The following is a 12,312-nucleotide window of genomic DNA, read 5'->3' as shown; positions in this document are numbered from 1 at the left end:
AGTGAAGAATTTAACTTCATCTAAAATGTCTTTCTGTTAGATGGCGAACATCTAACATGTTTGCCTTTGAGCAAAGGAAGTTTCAGAGCGCACCAAATAATGACAATTTTAAAGTGTTCTGAATGAAGTCAGCCAGATAAAATTCTCATTAGTGGGAGAGTAGAGACTGAAATTGTTTTCCTGCTTGCGGGTTGCTGTCGCAGGCTGTACGCGGTCGGTGGGCGAGACGGGAGCTCCTGCCTGAAATCCATGGAGTGCTTTGACCCCCACACAAACAAGTGGAGCCTGTGTGCCTCCATGTCCAAGAGGAGGGGAGGTGTTGGTGTGGCCACCTACAACGGGTTCCTGTACGCCGTGGGAGGCCACGACGCTCCCGCTTCCAACCACTGCTCCCGCCTGTCCGACTGCGTGGAGAGGTAGGAAAACATTTTGCTTTTTTTCCTTTTCTCTTCGCATTCGAGAAGGGATTCTAGAATAGATTCTCTTCATAGTTGGAGTGTTGTGTTTGTAAAACATATTCCGCCTTTTTGAAATAATATTTTGAGCAGGAAAAACTGACTTCCAATACTTTTGTGATAACGAAAGAATTAGACCTCAGCAGCAAATTCCTCCCTTCTGCCTGACCTACCCAAGAGCCAGGTAAAAGGAACTGAAGTACTGAGACAAGTTAAACGTGTGACCTTCCTATTTCTCAAATGCCAGGACTCAGGTTTAGGTGCTTGTGCCATATGCTGTAGGAATGAAACACTTTTAAGTTGTTCCAGTAATTTGACTGATACTGATAAAAGATATAAAAATATAAGAAATATCACACAGTCTTGTCATTTGGGGAAAAGGAAGGAAAACTGAGCAGGTGTTAAACCCTGCTGTGAGCAACAATGGCCAAATTCTGTTCTTACTTAAATGGGGTAAAGCAGGAATTACCTGCAATTCACTGCAATTTATATTGGAATAAATCAGAAATAAAATCAATATTAATGTAAGATGCTGCCATGCATTTCACGTCAGAAACTTAGAGCTACTACACAAGATATTTAACTTCTTTTATAGTAAACTTCTATGAAAACATTAATTCTGAGAATAAACAGAAAACCAAAGGCTTTAGGGAGGAAGAAAATAAGAATATATTGAAATTAGTTTTGCTGAGTCAACTGGTGGCCATGCTATCATCCCCTCAATTCCCATTTGTGTTTAAAATCTATTGATGGCTTAATGTAACCGAAACAAAGAGTCTGTAATCGAAAAGTGAAAACAGGAGCATTTTCTGTGTGCTTGAAGGCCCCTCTAGTGGCTAAATCAAAAACTGAACTGTGGCATTTACAATATCTGAAAAAATCCCTTTGCCCAGGATTTTTCTCCTGAGAAGCTAAAAGGCCTCAGAGAATAAGGAAAACAATAATTATCTGATTTGCTTCTCCTGCGTGGAATGTGTTTGGAGATTGTTTACCCACAGGTGAATGTTTCATTGGATTCTGCTGTGAGTTGTTTTGACTCTTTGGCCAATCGGGGCCAGGCTGTGTCGGGACTCTGGAGGGAGTCATGAATTTTCATTATTATCTCTTTAGCATTCAGTAATATAATCTTAATAATTATAAGATATATTATCTACTAATTAATAAGATAATATTACTGAATACAGCGTTCAGTAATATTATCTTATTAGCATTCAATAATTCTTTTTCGCATTATTATCTTTTTTAGCATTCATGTCTTTTCTGTATTCTTTACTATAGTTAGTATAATACTATGTTATTTACTATCCTTTCTGTATTATTTAGTATAGTTTGTATAATATTATATTATTTAGTATCCTTTCTGTATTATTTAGTTTCCTTTCTGTATTCTTAATATAGTTAGTATAATACTCTATTATTTAGTATCTTTTCTGTATTCTTTAGTATAGTACTATAGTATAGTATATATTCTTTAGTATATTATATAGTACTATATAATACAATATAGTACTATATTTTATTAAAGAATACTACACTATAGATAGTATAGTTATGGTATCTTTAGTATAATATTCTTTAATATAATATAGTATTATAAATAAATAATATAAATATAAACATATAATATAAATAAAGTAATAAATTGGCCTTCTGAGAACATGGAATCAGATGCATCATTCCTGGCTTTGTTGGGACATCCCCAGCAAACGCAATACCGAGTGACATCTCAGTTGTACTCGTTCAGAGAAGCAACACAGGAGAAAACAAGCAAAAATCAGCAATTTAAACCTGAAACGTGCCTCCACCACGCATATTTCTGAATTTGACCTCCACGTTTCCTAGGTATGACCCCAAAACGGATGCCTGGACCACGGTGGCCCCGCTGAGCGTGCCGCGGGACGCGGTGGGCATCTGTCCCCTGGGGGACCGGCTCTACGCCGTGGGCGGCTACGACGGCCACTCCTACCTGGACACCGTCGAGTCCTACGATGCCCAGAACAACGAGTGGACAGAGGTAACGGGGGCCCAGGGGGTGCCTCAGAAAGGGCAGGGGATCTTCCTGCAGAGAGGGATAATTCTGTCCAAATAACCGGGAAACTGTCGCCGCTTTGGGGAAAAACGACGCGTCGGGATGTAGGAAATACTGTATGATACTAGAGGTGGGCTCCCATAAAATATCAGCCCCCTTCCCTGCAAAATAACCACATAAAACTTTTCACACTGAGGGGTGGAGGAAATGCATGGACAAGCAAACCAGCTTGCACAAATCACTTGGGGTTTTAAGTGCTTGAATTCAGTGTTGGCAGAGCTGGTGTGTTTGTCAGCCATGCCCTCTTCTGGAGGCACCTCCAAACTTTTATATTTATGGCCCTCCCCACTGAGAGCAAAAGGAAATCCCTGCACTGCCAGGATCCTTTTGCAGCCATCTAAAATGTCTTCATGTTAAATGAATACCAGAAACAAGTCCCTGGTTTGAAGACCAAAAACAATCCCTGGTTTTGGAACACTGGATGTGGAGGCCTTTGAACACGCCAGGGGGACAACCCCAGGCTAAACATTTGTAACTGAATTTTGCCAAAAAGCCCAAACTGTGTTTTCATACCTTAGTTAAACCTAATTTTTTTAGCATTACATCAGTTTTAATAAACAAATTGCTTTCCTATTAATCTGAAAGTAATTTCTTCTTGTCCTATCCATAGATGCTACTAAAAATGTTTCCTCCTTTTTCTTGTCCTTTTTCCTTTTCCTTTCTAGGAAGTTCCTGTCAACATTGGCAGGGCTGGAGCGTGTGTGGTTGTTGTGAAGTTGCCCTGAGGACTGTAAATTACCATGAAACTGAACTGAGTGGAGTCTCAGAAGTGAAGAAACATTTCCAGGACAGTACAGACTGCTCACACCTCAGCATCCCTCCCTTACAGACAATATTGATCCCTGAGCCATCACACCATTGCAGCACAGAAGTGTCTTCCTGCATCACAAAAATCAGAAAACTTTGCAGAAGTGAATGACTTTGTTATGCCTAATATGTAAAATCCAGTAAAATGGTTTAAATGTTTGAATGGTTCAGGTTTGTCACAAAATTGTATCTGTTATTTATAAATTGCAGCAGTGAGAGATGTGTATAAGAATTCAAAAACTTTTTTTCCTTTCTATGTTGTCAGGAATGCTAAAGTTTATAAAAAAGCTTTTATATTTTAAGTACATGAAAATGACTATGAAACACCTCCAACAGGGAACTGCACAAAAAGAAATATTTACTCCTAAGTATTACTGTCAACAGAATATTCTCTGCAGAAGCAACTTAATTTCTATATTCAGAAATTAAACTCCTAAATTAACTTTACAATCAAATCAGAGAAGCAGATAATTTGTTTGTTCTTTACCATCCAGCACTGCTAGAACTGTGACAGAATTTCCTTTTTTGCAGTGTATTAAACTGAATAGTAGGGCTAAGATACCTTTATCCTATTATGTGCCAGCAGAAAGAAATCCCTCGTCAAAGCATAATGCAAATATAATTTGCAATAATTTTCAGTGCATAGATTTGTGATATTTTAATGCTGCTCTGTGTCAGGTTACTCATGGATTTCTCTTTGCCCACTAACCATCTGTCAGTATGTGTTAAACTAACCTGACTATTCTTGGGATAATAACCATGCATTAAATTTTAAAACAATCACGTGATTACATTCCTTGAACATAAGTTACAAAATGAAATTTTTATATCATATTGATATGACAATCTTTGACCTCAGCTGAAGATTACCAGCTTTCTCTCATGTACAGTAGAAATATGGTAAGGAATAAACCACACCCACTGTGTAACTTTAGATACCATTTCTGTAAACCTGTTTATGTTCTATCTGGAATTAGTGGAATGATGAAAATCAAGAACAAACAGGAAAAGGATCACCTGAGAACAGCACATAATATTCCACTTGCATGATATTTTCTTTTTTGTGTGCCAATTTCTACTGTTTTGCTTTAATTTCATTTTTTATACTTTCAAAATGCTGAAAGTGTATTCTAGAAAAAAGAATGTATGTAAAATATTCTATGCTGTAAAGCACAATAATTGGTCAGTATCCACCTCAGTGTTTGTTATGTTGATGTTTTGTCAGTATCTGAAAATTCAGGACAGAGACAAAGATCTCTGAATGTGTAGGCCAACTTTCCTGATAGAATACTGTGGTTTCAGATTTTAGCAATATGCTATTTTAAAACAAATTTATAGTATTAAACTTATTGAATGCCTCTAAGGAAAAAAAAATCTCATAAGCATATTTATAAAAAAAAAAGAACATTTTTAACTTTAAAAATCAATTATGTTTATATATAGCATGCTACATTCAAATAAACTTTACTTTCTCTGCTAAGAAATTTTGGACTATATTTTATATTTGGACCATGCTTTCAAAACTAGAAGACACAGAAGCATCAATCTCATTTCTGTACTCCAAAAGAACAAAAGATGCACAAAAATCCCCTTGTAAAGAAAACCAGCTCATGGGTTCCAGAAGTCACATCAGAAGAATATCATTAAATATTTTAATTTCCCAGCAGATCAAGGATCTGAAGCAAACACAAGGGGCCGAGCACAGACAGAATCTGCCCGTGGCACTGGGGAGTGGGAGCTGGGAGTTGTTCCTCTCTCCCTGTCCATAGGGGAGCTCTCTGTCCACATACCCAGAGCACCTTCTTGCAGCAAACACCAACTTTTAAACATTAATAATAAAAGTTCTAACATTTCTCCCTTATTCTTTGTCATCCTGCTTCGGCCCTGCAACAGCCACGTGCAATCTTTTATGTGAATAAGGATTTGTGTGATGCAGGGAGAGGGTCCCTGCTGCTTTTCACTCAAGCTATAAATCGTGCTTTTCTCCTAAAACAGCACACCCTGCTTCCCGGAACCAGCACAGCCCCATGTGTTTGGAAAACACTGGTATTGAATGCTCATTTTTAAAATAAAAATAAAAATTAAAAAATATATTAATTTTATGAATTATTTCTATGTCAACGGAAGGAGACCCAGACATCCGTTTGATCATCATAGGCCCAATTTTATTGATCAGTACGGCGGGTTAAATACAGTTAATAATGAGCTTCATACATATTGCAAAAGTTGAGCTCAGGATTGGTCAGTTACATATCAGCACCTACGCCTACTTCTGCATTCCTATGGTTCTACTTTTGATACTTTTCACATATTCTCAGGATATATTCAGGAAAATCTCTACTCCCTCTCCTCATGTTGCAGCAAGGTCACTGCTGACCTTTCCTTTTAGCTTGCTGACTGCTGGCTTTTCTCTCTCAGTTTAACCAGCGGCATTATTTCAGCGTGGCCTTTCTCAGCTAACCAATTATTAATAAATCTCTCCACATTTCTATTTTTATTTTAAAATAAAAAAATAAGACAAAAATGCTCATTTTTCCAATAAAAATGATACAATGTGCAACTTGATGCCGACATGGGCAAGAGGCACATCAGGACAGACTGACAGATTGACAATGCCAATGGGCCTGACCCACTAAGGCTTTGCAGGGAATTTGAAGTTTTCTTGGGAAAAAGAAGGCAGAAGCCTCAAGTGAGAGAAAGCAGCCATGGCTCCTGAGCTAATTGAGAGGTTTATAAATAAAAGCCCATCTCCAAAAACCTGTTCAAGTCTCTAGCACCTTAATCCAAACACACAGAATCTTTGAGGTGACACAGAACTCTCCTGCCTTTGTCCCCTTCTCAGCTTGCAAATTTTATTAAATGCTCTGTCAGTAAAGAAGACAGGAAACACTTAGGGAAAACACTTAGATATAAACTATCTCCTTAAATGCCTCTCAAAATACACACTGCCATTTCTGTAATTTAATAAAGGCTCACAAGGAGTATTAGAACACTTCTTGTATTTCTTTACAGCTCTCTAAAGAAATCGTGTCATGAGGTTTGCTTAGGTAAAAAATAACACAAGGCAGAAAAAATGTCATGGTTTTAGCTTTCAGAAATCAGTTCCATTTATCAGTTTAATAAATTCAGTAGCTCTTCCTAGCATGAACCACAGCCTCTGAGGCAGAGCATGTGAATATTTGCATGTGTGTGTTATGGGATGAGATGTTCTCATTTCTGTGGCAAGGCTGAAGTGGCAAATGCACTTCTCCAATTTCAAGTTTAAGGCTGCATTTTGTAATAGAAACAGCACCAAGATAAATACAGGTATGAGGAAAAGGGAAAGGATGGGAAGGATATGGTGGTTTTAGTGCTGAACTTTAAGGGTTTTGTTTTGGTTTTTTCCATATTATTTGTACAGCAGTGAAAAGCCATGTGAAAGGAAACCAGCACTCCACAAAAGGAAACTGGGCTCTTAACAGGAAGGTGGAAGGAAAGAAAGGAAGAGAATTTTAAGGTTTGGGTGATAAATCTACACGAGCTGCAGCAGCAATGACACTTTATGTAAATAGGATGTATGGGGAGCAGGGATACCACTTACCCCTGAAATCAGTTCTGGAAGGCTGAAGGTGCAGCTTAACCCTGTCTCTGTCTAGTAGGAGATCTTTAGGCCAAGAGCACAAGCCCAGAAAAATCCCTCCCACAGTGGCAGTGACACTTGGAGGAAAGCAGTGTTAGAGCTATTTAAATCCATCACAATAAAAATAAATTATAGTCACAATAAAAATAAATTATAGTCACAATAAAAATAAATTATATCCCTGATAGAATATATTTTTTTTATTTCTTGCATAACACAGCTACACTAAACCCCAACCTCAATTGATCAGTTCTGGGTGTCTTCAAATTTTACAAACCGAGGAGTGAACAGCCTTCATTCACAGTTTATAGGAACTTAGTAAGAATTTACTCAATCCAGGCAGTAACACGAGAATTTTTCCCTTACAGGGTCACACACAGTACATTTTCCACACAGGATATTTCAGTGTGAATTTCCTTAGAGTTGCTTGATGTTTGCCCATTAATTTTTCACTCAGGGCACACATGACACTCTTAGATCCATTTCATAATAATGACTCCTCCTCCTCAGCAAATTGGATGAAACTTTTCTCATCCCTCAGTCCTTGCAAAGCCCTGAGCACCGGGGATTTGAGCGAGACTCGAGCTCAGCTCAGGCTCGGTTTGCCATTCAGGCTCTGCTCAGAAGATGGTGCTGTGTGACAATTTTTGGGGAATCCTGACTCTAAGAGAACACGAGGCCACCTTGTAGTAATATTTATCCTTGAAATATAAATCCACTCTTTAATACTCTCCAGAGCCTCCTCCATTTAGTGGAACTGCCTCATGGACACACTCCCTGCACACTCAGACACTGCTGAGCTCCTCAGGAAAGTTTGGGATGAAAGTTACTGAGGTACAACAAAATCTCTTCTGTATTCCCAAAGCAGCAGCTGATACTGCTGCCCTGGTGCCTGTCCTGGGTTTTGGCACATGGAAATCAAAATTGTTCATGTTTGATTTTGCTGAGCTTAATCATGGAACTCATTTCTGTGGCTGCAAAGGTTTGGGATGAAAAGCCAAGGATGTGGGCAGGGGGATGAAGAGAAGGGTCTGCTTTGGCCCATTACCCTTCAACCAGCCAGGCTGCCCTCAGCACCCACCCCTGGCTTCATCCAGACATCTTTAAGCTGCAGTTCCTGATGTGGGGTAAAACTGCACAGCTCTGCCATTTAGAAAATGCACACGACAAATCCATAGGTGTTAAAGCCATAAATAAAATATTAAAAGGTTTTTGCTCTGTTTCCCTATTTTCCATACTAGGATAGCCATGAAAGAGAGCCAGAGGTGAGTACAATGTGCTTTACATGAAGATAATGAAACTTCATAGAGTCTTGACAACTCTTTTATAGAGGATAAAGCAGGGCTTCATCCTTCCACTGCAGCAGGGAACAGGGAATATTGAATATTCCCAGATATTGGATGCAACTTTTCCAGGATTCAGCGTTCTCACCTCACCTCTCTAAACACAGGGCTGCAACTTGCTTTTATATGTAGTTCTCCCTGTCACCTTCAATTTATAGATGGTTCAATGATACTACTTCCAGAATCCAGAAAGAGGTTCTGAAGCAAAACATTTAAAAAGTTCAGTTTATGAATTATTCCTTACAGAAAATAGAGACTAATTTACAATCAGCTTTATACTGTTTATAAGACAGCTCTAAATAGAAACAATTTTTTAAATGTTGGGGAAAGTGAAATGTTAGAGCACTTGAAACTGACCCATTCCTCTGCTATAATTTTGATTTAAGGTGTAGATATTCCTCACTGACTTCTGTCAGCTCAAGCTAAGGCTGAGCTCAGAGACATTTGACTACTAAGTTAAAACACCACAATATATCAATAATCTATTGTGAACCACCACTATTACATGGCAAAGTTTGCTTTTGTTTTTTCAGGACACCTATCCCCTACCAAAGACATTTCCTCAATAATTACAACTCCCTATGAAAACCTCTTTATTTCTGTGACACAAGCAGCAGAGATGGAAAGAGAGACAAAAATTGAAATTTATTTCCTCAGCTTCCTAAGCTCCTCAGTGTCCAACTGGTCCCTTTTAAAAGCCAGAGTTAATATTTGCATGCAGCTCTTTACATAACAAGTCTCAGTGCTCTTTCCCTGCCTTCTCCTCCTCACTAAAAACGAGCTTTCTTCCAAAAAGCTTGGAAATATTATTTCCCTAGAGGCTCCTCTATGCATTACCTCCCTCCTATTCTCACAAAAACCATCTCCTATTCTCTTAAAAACAAACATCCTGTCCCCAAATCCTCCAAACCCCCACATGCCAAAGGCTTTCCTGCCTTTGAGATTCCCCTCCCAAAGCTCAGCTTTTATCTGACAGTGCTCCCATGTAAAATCAGGCACGAGAAAATAATTCCAATTGTCACCAAACCAGTCCAAGTGGGAACAGTTTTAATTTCAAGCATTCAAATGTAGGCTAATCTTTCTTAAAATAAAGATAAAATCAGCACTTCTAGATGAAAAAATAAAAGCCTATGTACAGCTACAGAACAACTGATGATAATTGAAAAACCCCATTCTGCCCAAGGCATCTCTGATAAGAATTGATTATCAAAGACCTCATTAGTTTCTTTCACTCTGCACTGTTTGTGCTGAACAATAGTAAATAAAAAGTCTTGTGATGATTGTGTCTTTACAACCTCAAGTATTGCACGAGCTCAGAAAAACATGTGCTTGTCTGATTCACTTGGGGAAAACACTGTGCCATATAAAGAAAAATTCATTTTAATCACACTCAGCAATCAGATTCCTTTGTGGGGAAAGGGGCCTGCAGCTGCTGGTTGGAATCAAACATGCTGCAAGAATAAAGAGAAATCTCTGTGGCATGTTCTTCCCCAGCAACATTGGGCACACTGCGTTGGCAATGTCCTGTGAAACTGGGGAAGGCTGGGGAGGAGAGGTCAGGAGCTAAAGGAGACACTACAGAGGAGGAAAAAACCAAACCCAAAAAGTAATTCCTCTGAGGAGCCTGTCAAACTTAATTTGATCCTTGAAATACAATAAATACATTATAAAAATCTCATCTGGTGTTTTACTACAAGAAGTAAAAAGGGCCATGAAGCAAAGCAGGAGCAATGAAGCTCTAAGTGAATACAAGAGAATTTCTTACAGATTTCCTTCCTGTTTTCTTCCTTCCAACAACAGAATTGTCTGATCAGAAAGCAGCATTTTATTTGGAATCTGTTTCACTCTACACTTAGTAACTTAGAGACTAAAATTGTATAAAATTCACATTTCAATTACCTAGCATGCAGACACAGCAACAGAGTTAAAATTCATGGCAATTAAATGCCAAGAGGTTTTTATTTCCTTTAGCAATAAAGAGCTGAAGGCCTTTAAAAAAAGGATAAAAGCCAACAAGATCTGAAATGTAATGTAATTTTCTTAAGTTTTAACAATCAACCTCTATGAACTTCACTTTACATATATTTTGTTTGTTTGGTATCTCCTTGTATTTATTCTCCTCTTTTCCTGGTCAAACCTTTTTAACTTAATTGTATTTTTGTATTTTCTCCACTAGGTTGTCATCATAAAACCCTAAAAATTCTCTTATGGCTGTTGGGTTTATTCAGCCCTCCAGAGTCAGATATAATGCAAAGTCCACTACAATTTTGGCATCTTCTCATAAAAGTACTGTAGCTACAGATGAAAGCAAGCTTTTGCTAAAGTTGTTTCAGGAATATTGTTTGGAAACCAATTTGATAATTCTCATTATCTTGAATGGGTTATAGTCCTCTAATTTATTGACATATCTCATTGTTGTTATTATTTAAAATTCAGAGCTACATGCTTTACTCTCAAATTCTCATTTGAGAACAGATATTTGCAAGTGTTTAAACAGAATTTTCTAGAATTGTGTTTGGATATTGATTGATAACTGCAAGCAACAAGCTCTTGATTTGAGCGTGCAAATAACTTCTTTTTCAGTGAAAAGCATTTTTTACATCTTTGTATTGACAGAGTCAGGACTTTAAGGGACACTGCAAGAATCTAAAAGTGATCTGCAAATTAATATATAATTTCTGTGCAGTGTATTAAAAGTTTCTTGACTCCACTGTTTAGAGCTCATTTGCTCTTCTGTCAAAAACTGTCAAATAAACTGAGTTCAAGCTGTTCTATCAAACACATCAGACCATGCCTTACCCTCATGATAAACAGATCTTATTTTTTATGTTTCATGACCGATGAGAAGCCCAGATTCACTTCATAAAGCAAAAACTTCATTTTAAAATTAAGCAGACACATCTATTGCAATGTGGTCCCATTGCTGGAGTGTTCAATAAGGAATGTTGAGATAATTTATTTCTCAGTTTTTCAGAGGGAGCTAAAGGAGCTTTGTGGGCAGGTGAGGGTCGATCTCTCCTCTCAAATATGAAGTGAGAGGATAAGAGGAAGAGAAAACTGAAAATCAGGCTCCCTCTGTGAAGGACCAAACAAGAACAAACCAGCAAAAAAATGATTTGAGGAGGATCAAACACCAAAGGGTCTTTGAATATCACCAAAGGGTGATATTCCACATTATATCAGTAAAACCCCCACACCCTGAGCCTCCTGCATGTCTCAGATTTCAGTACAGACTGATTTTATTTTTAGTCTGCCACAGGTGATAGCTCAGAAAGTCACCCAGTCTAGCCAGTGCAGCTGTAATGGCACTCCAAGTTATTTTTACAAAGCAAATCAATTTTTATATATATATATATATATATATATATATGGTATTGAGTTACAATATCGCTAATTTAGTTTTGACTTGAAAAAAAAAAATACAACAAAAACCCAAACAGCAGACTGTTTGGCTGAAAGCTCAAAGGAAATGAACAAACTGCATTTCAAACTGAGAGAAATCCTTGTTTGCATTGGATAGAAAATTCAAAATAGGGCTGAAGCATTTCAGAAAAAAAAGAAGGAAAAGAAGGAAAAGAAGGAAAAGAAGGAAAAGAAGGAAAAGAAGGAAAAGAAGGAAAAGAAGGAAAAGAAGGAAAAGAAGGAAAAGAAGGAAAAGAAGGAAAAGAAGGAAAAGAAGGAAAAGAAGGAAAAGAAGGAAAAGAAGGAAAAGAAGGAAAAGAAGGAAAAGAAGGAAAAGAAGGAAAAGAAGGAAAAGAAGGAAAAGAAGGAAAAGAAGGAAAAGAAGGAAAAGAAGGAAAAGAAGGAAAAGAAGGAAAAGAAGGAAAAGAAGGAAAAGAAGGAAAAGAAGGAAAAGAAGGAAAAGAAGGAAAAGAAGGAAAAGAAGGAAAAGAAGGAAAAGAAGGAAAAGAAGGAAAAGAAGGAAAAGAAGGAAAAGAAGGAAAAGAAGGAAAAGAAGGAAAAGAAGGAAAAGAAGGAAAAGAAGGAAAAGAAGGAAAA

The 12,312-nt window shown here is 37.7% G+C and overlaps 1 protein-coding gene across 1 annotated transcript in view; it reads left to right on the top strand.

Annotated features, from left to right (window-relative positions):
• The window catches only part of KLHL4 (kelch like family member 4), a 37,957-nt gene extending 33,122 nt beyond the window's left edge, over positions 1 to 4,835 (top strand). Inside the window, exons 9-11 of the mRNA XM_059483187.1 lie at positions 204 to 416; positions 2,298 to 2,469; positions 3,210 to 4,835. Of these exons, the coding sequence (XP_059339170.1) occupies positions 204 to 416; positions 2,298 to 2,469; positions 3,210 to 3,269 (445 nt within the window). The 3' untranslated portion in view covers positions 3,270 to 4,835. The remainder of the gene's footprint in view (positions 1 to 203; positions 417 to 2,297; positions 2,470 to 3,209) is intronic.
• Positions 4,836 to 12,312: the final 7,477 nt, after the last annotated feature.

This window comes from Ammospiza nelsoni, chromosome 15 (assembly GCF_027579445.1).
Source record: "Ammospiza nelsoni isolate bAmmNel1 chromosome 15, bAmmNel1.pri, whole genome shotgun sequence".
Classification (NCBI taxonomy): domain Eukaryota; kingdom Metazoa; phylum Chordata; class Aves; order Passeriformes; family Passerellidae; genus Ammospiza; species Ammospiza nelsoni.
Note: the sequence above shows the minus strand (reverse complement) of the source record. Positions and strands in the feature narration are given on the sequence as shown.